A 16,730-nucleotide genomic window follows, 5' to 3' on the forward strand; every position below is an offset into this window, starting at 1 on the left:
GGAAGAAGAGACCACGCTAATGTGGGCAGCATTGGCCCGAAGAAGAGAAGAGAGGCGCAGCCTGAGGAATGAGCAGCGCGGATCGGAGAAAAACGAAGAACAACATCAACCCCCACGGCCGATGGGACTCCTTTCTCTGAGAGGGCTGAAAGTGAAGGAGGATGCTGCTGCCTTTAAGGTTGGAAGTGGAGGAGACTGCTGCTGTCGCTAGTTCGGGGGGGGGGGGGGGGGGGGGAGTGAATGAGCAAGCATATGTGTTTGAGGTGCTGTGTGTGTGTGTGAGTGAGACAGCATGTATGTGAATGATTGAGGCCTGTATGTGAGTGATTGAGAGAGCATGAATGGAAGTGCATGACTGAGAACCTGTATGTGTAAGTTTGTGATTGAAAACCTATTTGTGTCAAAGAGTATGCGTGTGTGATTGAGATCCTTTGTGTGTGAAAGAGATCATGTATATGTATGATTAAGAGCATGTGTGTCTGTGTGTGATTGAGAGCTGGTTTAGGTGAGGGAGCATGTGAGTATATGATTGAGATCCTGTGTGTAAATGAGAGAAAGAGAGAGCGCATGCGTGTAAGCATGTGAATGAGAGTCTGTGTGTGAGAGAAAAAGACAGCATATGTATGTGTGTGATTGAAAGCCTGTGTGTGTACGCGTGAAAAGACAGACAGCATGTGTGTAAATGTGTAATTAAGAGCCTATATAAGTGAGAGAGAAAAAGCAAGTGTATATGTGAGTGATTGAGAGCCAGTGTGAGAGAGAGAGAGAGAGAGAGAGGAGAACGTTGCAAGCAACCATCCCTCCTCCTGCTAATACAAAACAAACATTTCCAGGTATGCAGAGAAAAACCTTTTTTTTTATCCTTATTATTTTTCATTATTAGGCCTTTGTGTCTGCTATTTTGAAATATTGTATTGGTATCTAGAAATTTTTTATATGTTTTTAATTATTGGATATTCCATTCATCAGCTGTTTCGAAATAATCTGTTCTTTTTGTTAGTATGGTTTTACTGCTACTGATTTTATAGTTCTTGATTTGTTTTATAAGGACTGGTGATATTTCTCTTTTTCCTTTGTTACACTGCATACAGAGACCCTAGCTTGTTGCAGTTTCCAATTTAGTTTTTGTCTGCATGCTTCTAGTTATGCGTTTTGGTCTCTTTATTCTTTGTTAGGTGAGGGTCAGCACATGTGATTCAGGGGAGGTTTTCTGCTGGCATGTAGTTTCTATGTAGGGCTCTATAACAGCCTGACTTGGTCCATTTTCCTAATAGGAGATGTATTGGTGTCTTAAGGCCTGGTGTAATATTTTCAGTGTTGCTTTTTCTTAAGTAAGGTGTTTACTGTTTGAGTACTGGAAATTGGTGCTGTTTTGGTGTGGGATGTTTACTATTTATGCAATTTCTGTTCAGACAGTATATGTATCTTTCCCTTGTGTCATTCTTAACAATAAAAATAATACTGGGCCTTTATTTTTTTTATTTCCGCCGTGAATTGTAATGAGTAGTGTGTCACACATGTGAGCGAGGTCTGTCAGGTGTGTCATGATAGGAAAAAGGTTGAGAACCACTGCTGTAGACCGTATCTCAAAAGGAACAGTGACAGGATGAAGGCGTTCCAGAGAACGGTGACAAAAATGGTTGGAGGTCTCCATCAAATGACTTATGAGGAGAGAATGAAGAACTTTAATATGTACACCATGGAGGAGAGGAGGTGCATGGGGGTATATGATACAGACTTTCAGATACCTGAAAGGTTTTAATGATGCACAATCGACAAACCTTTTCCTTTGGAAAGAAATCAGTAGAACTAGGGGTCACGTAACGAAACTCCAGAGAGGACGACTCAGAACCAATGCCAGGAAATATTTCTTCACGGAGAAGGTGGTAGATACCTGGAATGTCCTTCCGGAGGAGGTGGTGAAGACTAAATCAATGAAAGATTTCAAAAGGGCATGGGATAATCACTGTGGATCCCTAAAGATTATAGGATGGAAATGAGGAAAATAGTACATGGAGATAATTTGCTGGTGTGCCGGTTATACCCTTAACCAATACGCCTGATACTTCTCATGCAACTCAAACATTGCTCTCTGCTTCAACGGCAAGAGGTAAAGGGAAATTGGACTCAGACAGCAACCAACAAGGGCCCTGACTTTGACAGTTTGGGATACTAAATATGGGAGTGACCTGTATGGCGCAGCAGATGCTAACATAAGCTTGCTGGGTAGACTGGATGGACCGTTTGGTCCTTTTCTGCTGTCCTTTTCTATGTTTTTATGTTTCTATCTCAGAGCAATGTATTCTTGGCGAATATCCTCCAATTGGCTAAACTTCATTACAAATGCTGAGGGCTTGAGCCTCCTTGCGGGAGTTCTGATGCAGTGCCTGTTAATACACAGGTAACTGGGATCCTTCTTGCGGGAGTAAATCTGATATTCTAGAAAGGAGAGGTTGAAGAGTCTCCTCCTTGTCTTTAGCCACCAGAGAGGTAAAGAAAGTCTTCGCCAACTCTGCTACTTGGTCTAGGACGGTGATCATTTAGAAATTAATTTCACCATGGAGCACATAAGATCTGGTATGTCCAGGTGGAGGTTTTGTTCCAGAAACTTTGATGGAGACAATCTGCCTAGAAATTGATGTAGGTATGTGAGAAATAATATCTTCTGACCCTGAAAATCTTCCTGGATGCATTAAAGACAATGGTAGTTTTGTGAAGAGTTGCATTGAGAGTACCATGGACCCATGCATCAATGATGCAAAAGGCTGCTACTAGAAACAAGGCGATAAAAGAGGGAGCATCAATGGCACCGAGGCTCGATGCGTCAAGTGCCAACTAGTCATGTCACTGGCATTGGGGCCGTACGCTTTGTTGGCGCAGGGGGCTCAATGGACCAGTGAATGGAGTGGCGCTTCTTTTCCTTGCTAGGCCCTGAGATACGCAATGCCCTCAAACGGCTCACAGTTTGTGAATGGTACTCTTTTTGCATGCTCAACCCAGAAGAGGAGGAAGGGCCTTCAGCCTGCTTCAGTGAGGGGGGAGGCTTTCTCAAGGAGCTCCTGTTCAACTTGGTACCTGTGGAGCAAGTTGAGGCTATGCTCCAGAAGGATGAGCTGCAGCTCTTTTGGGACTTAGGAAGCTCCTCCATCTTCTAAGCCCTGGTCTTTTGGGAGTGCAGAGACAGCCACCATAATGATAGCAAATAGCTTGATTGTGGTTTGGTCCTAAGCACCAGTAACAGATGTTATGCCCATCTGTAATAGGCATTTTCCTACCACATACAGTCTTTGAAGCCACTAATTGTGGGCTTCTTGGTCTCAGACATCCTACAAAGAAAACAATTCTTTTTTTTTTTTTTTAAAGATAGCACTAAAAAATGCTGTTTGAGGGCTGCCGAGGCAGTGAGGCAAAGTAGCAAATGAAAGTTTAAAAGACTGAAGATACCAAAAGATATCAAAGAAGAAAAAAGAAAGAGAGAGGGTACCCATCCATGCTCAAATTTAAAAAAAAACAAAAAACTGTGCTCGTGAGGAAACATCCAAACAGGATCTTTCACACATGCTGAGTAGAGCAAAGGTTCTATGAGCTATAAGAGAGGAATCTAATCCAGCCCTGCTTGTCGATGGAGAATCCCTGCTACACCCAGATGAGCTAGTGGAGTGTGGAAGAAGGAAAGAAGGAAGGCACACGGAGCTACCAGCAGAACCTCTCTACATACATGCTCAATTTGCACATGCGGTATTGTCAGAATTTCCACTACGAGGGGGGAGGTGGAAAGGAAGGACAAAAGAAGAATATTTTTAATAAACACCCATTCATAAGGTCCTAGTCAATTCATTTTGTGCCTACAGTGAAATCCTTCAGTGAACTGAGCTTTGAAATATTTTAAATAAGTACCCTTCAGATCCACAAGTTTACCTGAGTCTGTAAAACACTGATGAGCTGATCTTTCTCCTCTAAAGAAGCATCAAACTCTTCTTGAAGATGTTTCTTGGCTTGCTGATCCATTTGTAGTTCCTAAAAAATATTTTTAAATATAATTATAACCCTTTATTCTTCCCTTGGCTAAATTTTAAAATCCCAGCGCACGCAAATACCGGGAGATACACACGTGGCTGGTAAGTGCACGCACCAAGCGCATTTTGAAAACAGCCCAGCCACCCGTGTATCTCCCAGTAAGCGCAGAAGTGCCGGGCTCTTTGAAAAGGGTGGGAAGGGACCAAGAACCGGCCGGGACAGCAGCCAGTAGGCCCTGTCTCAGGCCTGCCAGAGCGTGGAACTTATTGCAGCTCACCAGAGCAAGTACGTTTTGAAACAAAAAAATCAAGTAGGAAGAGGGATTTTAGGGGTCGGGGAGGAGAAGGGAAAAGGGTGGCAGAGTAGGAAGGGATTAGGGAAGTTCGCGTCACCACACTTTTTTTTTTTTTTTTTAATTCACCTCCCCTTGCGGGCGCGAGTCGTAACCCACCCGCCCATGCGTCTGCTGATATAAAATCGGGCGCACGTGTGCGCGTGGGTATCAAATTTAATAACATGTGCGCGGAAACGCACACGTTATAAAATCAGCGCTTTCATGTGCGCGCATCTTAAAATCCACCTTATGGTGATTCATCAGCAGGAAAATGTACTAAGATAGGAAGAATACAAGATCTGCAGCTAAATTTTATACATATATTTTGAAATAAAAGATTCATTCATGATACCGTGTACAAGGATAGATAGATAAATAGGTGAGCAGAACACTTATGTTCTCTTGTTTTTTTGATAAGTAAATATTATTGGACAAGGGATTATCGGTATTGGTATTTTGTGGATAAACAAATCTTCTGCGACTAACGCCCCATATGCAGCTAGATGGGTCCTGCTTCTTGCTCCATGAATGTGGAGGAATTCATTGTTAGGTAGCTAAGCTGCCCATGCTCAACATTATATCTAGCTAATGTTATGCAATATCTGCAACTTATAAAGGAATCTGGCATCTTTAATTTTATATATATATTTATGTTTTTATTTTACCTCCCGCAGTTCTCCAATTCTACGAAGAGCTTTATCCTGGCTCTGACTCAAAATGGACTGAAAAGGAAAAAAAACCATTTAAAGGAGGACTAAAATTGGATCACAAAACAATACTTAACTTACAAAATACAAAAGCTCAAATAGTTTTACCAAGCAAGAGTTTAATCACACACAAAAAATAATGTATGGGCTATCATCTGAATGACCACGGCAGCAATAATGCAAATATCAAGTCTTACTTTAAAAGAAAAAACATTTCATCATCATAAAACAGTGACTTCTTCAAGGTCAGAATCATGACCCAGTACTGGGTCATGACATGCCAGTGACAAGATCATGGCCTCATTTCCATCCCTAAACCATTCTCGCTACAAAGCTATTCTGTATGGGGGATGGTGGAGAGTAAGTGGGTTTCTCCCTCACCATTCTGCTGATGACTTACAGCTCTGTGTGGCTTTCAGAAAGTTTGAGTCACATGATACTCAATCTCCCATACTGTTCTTGAGATGATAGAAGCATGGGAGTAAGGACCTCGATACCGAGCCATGAGAAGAGTGTCATATGAGACCGTAATGAGGAGTGGGTGGTGGTGGTGAGAGAATGAGCAATGGGTATTGGGAGAGAATAAGCAATAGGTGGTGGACAAAGTAAGTGATTGGTAAGGAATAGGAGAAAGCAATGGGCAGGAGGTAGGACAGTAAGCAATGTGGGAATGGGAATGGGAATGTAAGCAATGGCAGGATGGAAGTGTGAGAGTGAGCAATGGGGCTGGGGAATAAAAGTAAGCATTTGTGGAATGGGGTGAGTGAGAAATGGGATGGGGCTAACAGCAAATAATTGGGGGTGGGCATACAGAATGAATAAGCAAGGGAAAGTTGGTGAGGGAAGAGAGTAATGGAGCAAGAAGGAATGAGGAGAAAGTGAGCAACATAGTGTGAGAAGAGAGGGAGAGAAATTGTGAGGAATGAGCACTGTAACAAGAAAGAGAGACCTGCTATAGGAGTAACACTATCACCTTATAATGCTGATTGAAAAGAGATCAGGAACAGGCAAGCACATTAAACGTAAATGAAACTCAATGTGATTTCTTTTTTAACAATCATATTTATTTCATACTGTGCTTAAAATGGTTTATAAGTAACAACTTTTATTTTATTATTTGGATTTGTTACCCACATTAGAATAGCAGCACATGAGCAGAGATCTTTTGCAGTTTTACAATATTAAGTGTATATCAATGTAAATGGCAGCAATCACATTTTACTTCACAATTTAAAGGAGCACCTTAGCACTACATTTCTATAAGAAACACTAACTAAAACTCTACAACAACATACAGGAGAATACTAACAATTTACTCAAAAAATAACTACTGTAGCAATAATGTTTGTTTTCAGTAAAGCATTTAAAGCATTTGAGGTAGAATGCCATGTAGTATTTGGTTTGTCAGCAAAATCCTGACAGAAGTGCCTGATTTCTGGACTTAATCCTTTATTTCTCAGAGCTCTTCTGGGAGAGAGAGTTCCAGATGGCAGGTGATGCTCCCAAGAAGGATCTGTTTTGGGTATCTGTTCTTTATTTCTTTTGATGATAGGATTGTCATAGAGGATCCAAGCGAGAATCTTAGTGCTTTGGTTGGCTTGTACACCGATAGTATTTCATGCAAATAGATGGGGCCTTCACCTCTGATCATCATAAAACATCAATGCTAGCATTCTGAATTTTGTTCTGTATGGTATTAGTAACCAATATAATTTTTGTAGGACAGGTGTGATGTAGGTATGCTTTTTGCATCCTTCTAACAGTTGTGCAGCAGAGTTTTGTATTATCTGAAGTTTGTGAAGGGCCTTATCTGTTAGACCCTTGTACATTGCATCAGTGTCTAATTTTAGTATTACTTGAAATTAAGCAGTTAAAACTAGCAAGTATTGCCCTTTATCTCTGTTTTATGAAAACTCAAGTCAAAAGATATTCTTCTTTGGGTTATTGGGATTTTGTATTTTTCCTTCACTAGGTATTGAGAAAAACCACTGTTATAAATACACAGACACTTCATCTGATCAGAATCAAATTGAACATAAAAAGTGCCATTTCAGTGTTTAAAACCTAAGAGTTTGTTGTTTCTAATCACTGCCTTGCTTATTTCCAATTTAAAATCATGGTTTCTTACAATTCAACTCATCTGATTCGAGCTGGAAGATAAACAGGGTCATTAATGTAACTAAACAATTTCCCTTTCACTGAGTGATCTTGCGAAGTGTTTTCAGTATTATCCTCTATATGTCTCTGCAGAAAGCCTGTCTACTTTATTACATACTAGAGGGAAAAAAAACCACCATTCTAACAAAGGCCCGGGAATGGAACAGTCAAACAGCACTTAGAGGTACAGTGGCTGCACCGTGGATTTCATTTTCAAATTTGACATACATAAATGTTTGTCAAGAGAGAGCCAGAAAATACACGTTCTTGGCACCACTAAATCTACAATAACGAAGAATTCACTCATGTTCTGGTTTACTATTCAAAACAGTCCAAATGCAATCCAAGCATAGCATGGGCTGAGCTCACTTAGCACACCACTGTGTTTTGTTTAATGTTGATTCAAGCAAATGCATCAGAGGCAAATTTATCCAGCTTCATATGGATCGGTTGCCCAATCTCTGATCCATGCACTTGGCAAATGTCACCATTGAAGCAGCATATGGTACATTCTTTAGACCAGCTTTATGTGCACTCATCATTTTACCAATACCTTCCATGGCAAGAAAAAGGAGAGAGAAGGCCAGAGTCTTAAGAAGATTGTGGCAACATAACAGGCAACCACTAACAAGCACACTGAAAGGACCTTTCACTCATCAACTTCTTCCACGATTCTACAGTAATATGGCAAAGCAGAATCAAGAAAATTCCTGGTCAGATAAAAACAGTATGCCCATGTCAAACTTCTGCAAAATGTATTTTGAATTATTTTATTTATTTATTTGGTTTATAATCTGCCTTTCCAACACTACAAAGCAGATTACATTCAGATACTGTAGGTATTTAGAACAATAAATATCAGACCTAATTTCTGAAATTTAGTTTTTCCCCCTTTGGCATTCAAAGGAAAGAAATCTTGGCTGAATTAGACACAACTGTTTGTGCAGACCCTCATTTCATAACCTGTTCATTTCAGGTGATGCTGAAAAATAATATAGATGCAACAGAAATCAGTCATGCTAAGAGCATGTGCTCTCAAACTTCACAGAAATAACTGTATCAATTATGCAACTACTCCAAAGAATATTAGAGACAATCCAATGTCTTGTCATCCATCTCCCCAATTTATTTTTACTATTTTTTCTTATACTAGAAACTTCCCATGGTTCTACAGGAGTCTTCTTCTCTTAAAGCAGCAATCCTGTCAACTAGAACGAGCATGGTAGAAACACAAAATGGATGACAACCTAAGTATCTGCAAGGAACACTTGAAAAAAATATAAAGCAACCTTTCAACAGGCTAAAAAAGATTACATTTCAAAAAAACAAAATATATCTATGAATCATCAGGGAAAGCACTTCAATCTAGTATGGAAACTCTCCAACACAGGAACTGGAACGCCTAACACCACCATAGGAGACCACTCTGCAGAAAACTTCGCAAAATTCTTCCTGGATAAAATCCAAGCTATATGCTTCTCTTTTGATGTGTCCCCATCTCCCTCTTTCTCACAATAACAAACTTCACCACACCATTCTTGGCAGGACCACTCCAGCTCCCTCCAGATAGCATCCCACTGTCCAACTGTAGAACCATTGCGCCCCTTCATAAAATCAGCCAATTCAGGAGCTCTTTAGATGCAGTCCCTCCTTCATCTGCAATCTGAAACAGGACTTAGTCCAATGGCTTTCCTCCGTAATCATGCCATCTTATCTCAAGGCTTCCTATCAAGATCACTTAAAAAGGCGATCAATCCCATCCTGAAGAAACTAGACTCTGATCCAAAAATAATTGATCATTATTGTCCTGTCTCCAGCCTACCCTTTCTATCCAAGCTAGTAGAAAAAGTGGTCTACTTCCAACTCATCAACTTACTGGAAGAGAAAAATGTCCATCAACTTCACCAATCCAGTGTTAAAAAGAGAGCGACTCCATCCTAGTTCTATTAGATCTTTCTGTCGCCTTTGACATAGTTGACCACTGACTTTTGATGCAGCGCTTGGGAATCATTTGCACTGAGGGCACTGCTCTTAAATGGTTGAATCTTTTCTATCTAACAGGACACAAGCTATCTCTCCTGGGCTAAAAAATCATCCACCCAAACGAATTTCAACTCTGGAGTGCCATGGGGCTCTGTTCTCTCCCTGATCCTCTTTAATATTTACATTCAATTGAATTGTGACCTTATCCACTCCTTCAACATTGAATGCCACCTGACATAAACCTTGTCATGGAATCCCATATTCCTAAGCTGCCAATTACTCAACTATCTGTGCGCACATTAGCACATTTTACAACAGGCCCAGCCACATGCGTAAACCCCGAAATGTGCAGAAGTGCTGGTCAAGGGAAAAGGCGGCCCGGGGGGCATGGTCTGAGTGGGGAGGGGTGGGCTGGGACACTGCCATTAGCCACTGTCTCGGGAAAATGCGCACCGGCAGCTGGCTAGTGCACGTAGATTACTTCTCCAGAAGAGAAGTAAGTAGGAAAATAGGGTAGGTTTAGGGAGCAGGGAGGAGAGGAGAAGAGAGAGGAAGGATAGATTTAGGACTGGGAGGGAACTGGGGGAGGCCCGATTGCGTCGCTGCATGTATTTTGCTAAAATCCCCCCTCCCACACACACACACACACACACAAGCGGAGCTGGCCACTCGCCCGCATGTGCATGAACATGAATATCTGGCGCGCATGTGCGTGCAGGACCCGTATTTTATAACATGTGCACGCATGTTCCAAAATCGGCGCATCCATGTACACGTGCCAAGAACCGCGCATTCATGGAAGCGCGCGAGTGGGTCTTAAAATTGACCCCTAAATGTGTAAATAAGCAGGCTCTAGAGTTCTTCTCTCTGTCTTCTTGTGCCTTATGCCCACATCAGTGAACTCCAATTCTCACAAAAGACTCTTCTCTCCTCCTCTGCTCAGATTTCTGCAATACTAGCCTGTACAAGACTATGGGCTTTCAGCTGCTATGCACATAAAGACTGGAGCAACATGCCTCTTTCCCATCATCTTCAACTGTCCTACCGCACTTTCCAGAAATAGGCATAGGCACGGTCAACCACACCTTCCCTAAAACTGCTCACTAATGAGACAGAAATATCAGCTGTGTCTGAAACTCTCTAATAGCTACACACTATTCCTTAACATATTTTGTGATAATATTGTGAATATTCTGTTACACACTGAATTTTTAGATCAGCGGGCTACAATTTTTTTTTTAAATAAATAAATATGCTACGCTATCACTTGTGCACCTGCTGTTTAAACTGATGGTTTGTACTTGTTAAGTCTATCCTTTGACTGTAATCTGCTCTAAGGTCTTTTTGGGAAAAGGCGGATTATTAAATGTTGGGAAATACATAAACAAACAAATAAATAAATAAAATACCCCAAACCACAATTTTCTCTGCATTTAGGTTTTAAATTGTCACTACTCAGTTAAAATGAACTCTACAGTTTAGGCTTTGTTTTCCTTGTTTGTATCATCACACCTGCTGACCAGACATGTTGTCCTGGGAAGTGTGCTGTCAGCTGGATGACAAAACCTGAGACATTAGGGAGATATTGCCAAATACCTCATGCCAACCATGTTGGCATGAATAATACAGCTAGGTACCACACAGATCATATGAAAAGTGACTTCATGGCAGTGGGAGAGAAGATAAAGCAGATAGCTGCACATGTGGCATTCTCCTCAGTCCTCCCTAGTCAAGGATAAATGCCCAGGCAGGGAAGTCACATTCTGGAGATGAATGGCAGTGTAGATAGTGTCACAACAAGAGCATTTTGGCTTCCTAGACCATGGGATGATGTTTTAAGGACTGTCAAGCAAAGATGGGGTGAAGCATCTTCAAGAACAGACTGACAAGCCTACTGAGAAGGACTTTAAACTAGGATCATCTGGGATGGGTGAAAAAAGCCCTACGATAAGTAAAAGTACTCAGGTAAGTACATCTTTAAACACTTACAGAGAAATAGGAAAAAAAGAGCAACATCTGGAAAGCTATGTGCACTAATTCTCATACTATGGGAAATAAAGTCCCAGATCTACAGGCAGTCATGGAAGTGACTGTCACAGAGACATGGTACAAGGAAAACCATGACTGGGCTATAGTTACACTGGTCTACAATCAATTCAGGAAAACAGAGTAGGAAAAAAGGAAGAGGAGTGGTGCTATATATAAAATATAAAGGTAAAGCAACAGAACTGCATAGCTTATCATGTAAGGCAGCAGCACTGTCGATTAATCTGGAAAGAGGGAATAGAAAATCTATATTAGTGAAATAAAAAGACCTCCATCACAGGCAGAAGAAATGGATAGAAATTTAATGAAGAATAATCACAACATTGCTATGAAAGGGGAAACACTATTACCAGGCAATTTCGATCTATAGAATGTTGATTGGGACATCCTGGCTGTCGTGACATCTAGAAGCAGAGAGATCCTGCATTCTCTGCAGGGAGAACGGTTTCATCAACTGGTAATGGCACCCACAAGGAAGGGAGCCTGATGCTTACCAATGGGGAGGATGTTTCTGTCATAGTGGATGATCATCTGGAATCCATTGATCACTGGATAGTATGCTTCAGTATTAGAATTCAGGCAGTGTTGGCTCATTCAAAAATGAGGATCCAAGACTTCAGGAAAATTAACTGTTAAAATGGGGAAGTTAGCTGGATGGAAAAATCTAGCAGATGTAGAAGAACAGTGGACAGAACTAAAAGGAGGGGTAACTAACATTTTGTTAGGAAAGTAAATAAAGGTAAAATGAAAAAGAAATTGCTATGTTATCCTATAGTAGTAGCTGAAAATGTAAGGAAAAACAGGTTTTTATTGAAACTACAAGAGATCGCGGAATGAGGAAGACAGACAATAATATGTGGAAAAGCTAAGAGAAGCTGGAAAAGTAGTCAGGACAGTGAAGATGCAAATAGAAGAAAAAATTGTTAATATGGTAAAATGGGGGGACAAGACTTTTTTTTTTTTTTTTACACACACGTTAGAGATTGAAGGAAGTACAAAAGTAGCATTGTGAGATTTGGCATTGAAGCAGAGGAATGTGTAGAGGCTGACAAGGAAAAAGCAGAATTGCTTAACATATATTTCTGTTCCGGGGTCATTGAGAAAGGGACAGGAGTAGGACCACAGAAAATGGGCACAAATAGAAGAGTGAAAATTAGCTAAATCTTGAACAATTTTCAGACGATTGAGGTCATGAGGAGCTAGCTAAAGAAAAAGTAGGGAAATTGATGGGGCCAGACAAGATACATCATGAGATTTAAGAGAACTTAAATAAGTTCTGGCAATGTGCTGGATGACCTTTTAAAGCTCCTATAGAGTTGGGAGTAGATTGGAAGGACTGGAGAAAAGCAGACATGGTTACTCTTCACATAAGTAGATATAAGAACGAGTCTAGGAACTACAGGCTAGTTAATCTGACCTCTGTGATGAGTAAATTAATGGAATTGCTGCTAAAACATATGCTTTATTTATTTCTGAAATCCAATGGATTACAAGATCTGTGGCAGCATGGTTTTATTAGAGGTGGGTCTTGTCAGATGAATCTGACTAATTTCTTTGACTGAACAACCAGAGAGTTGGATCAGGAGAAAGCACTAGATTCAGTATGTATGGTTTTCAGTAACACCTTTGACATGGTTCTGCATAGGCGGCTTATAAATAAGCTGAGCACCTTGGTATGGGCCCTGAAATAACTGACTGGAAAGGAATGGGAGGCAACAAAGAGCAGTGGAAAATGGAGTTCACTCCAAGGAAAGAGACGTTACTAGTGGTGCACCACAGGTATCATTCCTTAGTCAAATTCTTTTCAACATTTTCATAAGTGATATTGTGGAAGGACAATAGTGAAAAGTTTGTCTTTTTGTGGATGATATCAAAATCTGCAACAGAGCAGATAGTCATGGAATGTGGAAAATATGAGGAGGAATCTGGTAGAACTTGAGGAGTGGTCTAGTGTTTAGCAGTTAAGATTTAATGCTAAAAAATGCAGAGATGCATTCTGGCTGCAAAAACCCAAGGGTACAGTACAGCACAGGGTGAAATTCTTCTATGCACAAAACAAGAGCGGGATCTTGGAAGCAACTGAATCAGGCTTGTAAGGTGAGAGTAAAATGCAGAAAAATGCTTGAATATATACAGGGAAGGTTAGCAGAATATAGTCTGAAATATTATGTACAATGCTGGAGACTACTTTATCTTCAAAAAGATATAAATCGAATGGAGTTGATCAAATGTGGCTACTAAAACAGTCAATGGTCTTCATTATAAAGCATATGGGGATAAAATTAAAAATATAAACATGGATATGCTGGTGAAAGTGGGATGGCAGAGATATGATAGGGATATTTCAATACCTCCAAATTAGCAATGCATAGGAGGTGCATTGATAAGAATATAAGATTTGCCATACTGGGTGAGACCAAAGATCCATCAAGCCTTGTATCCTGTTTCCAACAGTGACCAATCCAGGTCACAAGTACCTGGCAGGATCCCAAAAGGTCAATAGATTCCATGCTACTTATCCCAGGGAGTAGATTTTCCCAAGTCCCCCATATTAATAGTTTAATGACTTTTCTTCCAGGAACTTGTCCAAATCTTTCTTAAACCCAGCTACATTAACAACTTTCACCACATCCTCTGCCAACAAATTCCAGAGTTTAATTATGCATTGAGAAAAAACAAATATTTTCTATTTGTCTTAAATGTATCACCCAGTAACTACATTGAATGACCCCTAATCTCTGAAAGAGTAAATAACTAATTTGCATATACCCATTCCTTTATACTCATTTTATAGACCTCTGTCATATCTCTCCTCAGCCGTCTCTTCTCCAAGCTAAAGAGCCCTAACCTCTTTAGCCTTTTCTCATAGGGGAATTGTTCCATCCACTTTATCATTTTGGTCACCCTTCCCCATACCTTTTCTAATTCTGCTATATCTTTTTTGTGATGCAGTGACAAGAACTGCACACAATTCTCAAGGTATAGTCACACCATGGAGCAATACAGAGACATTATGATATTCTCTGTTTTATTCTCTATTCCTTTCCTAATAATTCCTAGCATTCTATTTGTTTTCTTGGCCAAGACTGCATAGAGAGCATAGGATTTCAACATATTATCAACAATGATGCCAGATCCTTATCCTGGGTGGTGATTCCCAATTGTGCAGCTATAATTTGTGTTGCTCTTCCCTACATTCATCACTTTGCACTTGTCCACATTTATTTATTTAGAGATTTTTTTTTATATACCGCGGCATGTTAAAAACATCACCTCGGTTTACAATGAATAATAAATCAGCAACAGGCTTTACAATTAAATGAAATTAAGAGGAAACATTATAAATACCACATAAAACAAAACTATTAAACCAATTATAATCATATTCTACAGTTGAGTGGTAGATGACATTAAATGTCATCTACCACTGTCATTATATTCTACAGTTGAGTGGTAGATGACATTAAATGTCATCTACCATTTGGATGCCCAGTCATTCATGGTCCTCTTGTGATTTAAAAACTTTGAATAATTTTTTAGCATCAGCAAATTTGATCACCTGATTCACTGTTCCCATCTCTAGGTAATTTATAAATATGTTAAAAAGAAGCAGCTCTAGTGTACATATCCTTGGGGCGCTCCATTATTCATCTTTCTTCACTGAGAAAATTAACCATTTAGCCAGACTTTCTTTTTTCTTTCAGGAAGTTCTCAATCCACAATATAACATTGCCTTCTATCCCATGACTTTTTAATTTCCTCAAGTCTCTCATGAAGGACTTTGTCAAACGCTTTTTGAAAATCCAGATAGACTATATCAACTGGCTCACCTTTATCCATATGTTTATTCACACCTTCAAAAAAAGTAGCAAATTGTTGAGGTAAGACTTCCCTTGGCTAAATCCATGTTGACTTTGTCCCATTAAAATGGGGTCAATATTCAAAACTAGCCATTCAAGTAACTTAGCTGGATATAACTTATTCAGTTACATGGCATATTCATCGGCATGGCTAAGCTGCTAAATATACATGAATATATCCATGTTTAGATACATAAGTTATCACCGCCTAAGTTTGGACCTTCTCTATGGCTCATCTAACCTTAGCCACATAACTTATGTGGCTAAGATCGAATATCGATAGTTAATTGCATAACTTGTACGGTTACTTGCTCTGCCCCAATTTAACCACTAATCACCCAGAAGTTATGCAGCTAAATTTATAGACATATAAGTGACTTATACGGTTAAGCGGTGGCCACTGAACGTAGGCGCATATTCAGCAGCCATTTCTTAGCCGCATAATTTACGCTTATCCAGTTAAATAGCGCCAAATGTGCTTTGAATATTGTCGTCATTTGTTTAACTATATGTTCAGTAATTTTGTTCTATAGAATAGTTTCAACCATTTTTCCTGGAACTGATGTCAGGCTCACTGGTCTGCAGTTTCCGGATCACCTTGGAATCCTTTATAAAAATTGGTGTTATACTGGCCACTTTCCAATCTTATAGAAACTTAGAAACATAGAAATGACGGCAGAAGAAGACCAATCGGCCCATCCAGTCTGCCCAGCAAGCCTCACACTTATCTGTTTCTCTTGGCTCTTAGCAACCCTTGGTTCTATTTCCCTTTCACCCCCACCATTAATGCAGAGAGCAGTGATGGAGCTGCATCCAAGTGAAATATCAAGCTTGATTAGTTAGGGGTAGTAACCGCCGCAACAAGCAAACTACCTTTTTTAAACCCTTTTTAAACAATCTTCACATACTGTTGCTGATTTTAATGGTTTACTTTTTAAACAATCTTCACATACTGTTGCTGATTTTAATGGTTTACAGATTACTAACAGTAGGTCTGCTACTTCTCAGTTCTTTCAGCACACTTCCTTGTATACTATACACCGGTGAGCCTGACTTCAGAGCCGGGAAAAATCTTGGAAACTGTTATAAAGAATAAAATCACAGAACATTTAGATAGACATGGTTTAATGGGACACAACCAACATGGATTTACGCAAGGGAAGTCTTGCCTCACAAATCTACATTTTTTGAAGGGGTAATAAACTGTTGTGATGGTGAAATAACTTAACGACGGTATAGAAAAGTTTTTAAATAAATAAAATAAAATAAATAAAACAAATTGGAGAAAATTAGTTTTCACTCAGTGCAAAATTTAGCTCTGGAATTCATTACCAGAGGATGTGATTACAGCAGTTAGTGTAAATTGGTTTAAAAAAGGTTTGGATAAAATCCTAGAGGAGAAATCCATAAACTGCTATTAATTAACAAGGACTAGTAGCTTGGGATCTATTTAATGTTGAGAATCTTGCCAGGTACTTGTGACTTGGATTGGTCACTGTTGGACACAGGATGCTGAGCTTGGTGGACCCTTGGTCTGACCCAGTATGGCATGTCTTATGTTCTTATGTACCATCTGGTCTAAGTGATTTGCTATTCTTTAGTTTGTCAATTTGCCCTAGTATATAT

At 39.8% G+C, this 16,730-nt stretch overlaps 1 protein-coding gene across 5 annotated transcripts in view; it reads right to left on the bottom strand.

The window, feature by feature from the left end:
• Positions 1-16,730, bottom strand: part of GOLGA4 (golgin A4) — a 456,386-nt gene that overhangs the window by 253,123 nt on the left and 186,533 nt on the right. For all 5 annotated transcript variants that reach the window (XM_029589809.1, XM_029589811.1, XM_029589810.1 and 2 more), the window contains 2 exons: positions 5,017-5,073; positions 3,919-4,017 (listed from right to left, as the gene is read on the bottom strand). In XM_029589809.1, coding sequence (XP_029445669.1) covers positions 3,919-4,017; positions 5,017-5,073 — 156 coding nt within the window. The remainder of the gene's footprint in view (positions 1-3,918; positions 4,018-5,016; positions 5,074-16,730) is intronic.

Source organism: Rhinatrema bivittatum, chromosome 2 (genome assembly GCF_901001135.1).
Source record: "Rhinatrema bivittatum chromosome 2, aRhiBiv1.1, whole genome shotgun sequence".
Classification (NCBI taxonomy): domain Eukaryota; kingdom Metazoa; phylum Chordata; class Amphibia; order Gymnophiona; family Rhinatrematidae; genus Rhinatrema; species Rhinatrema bivittatum.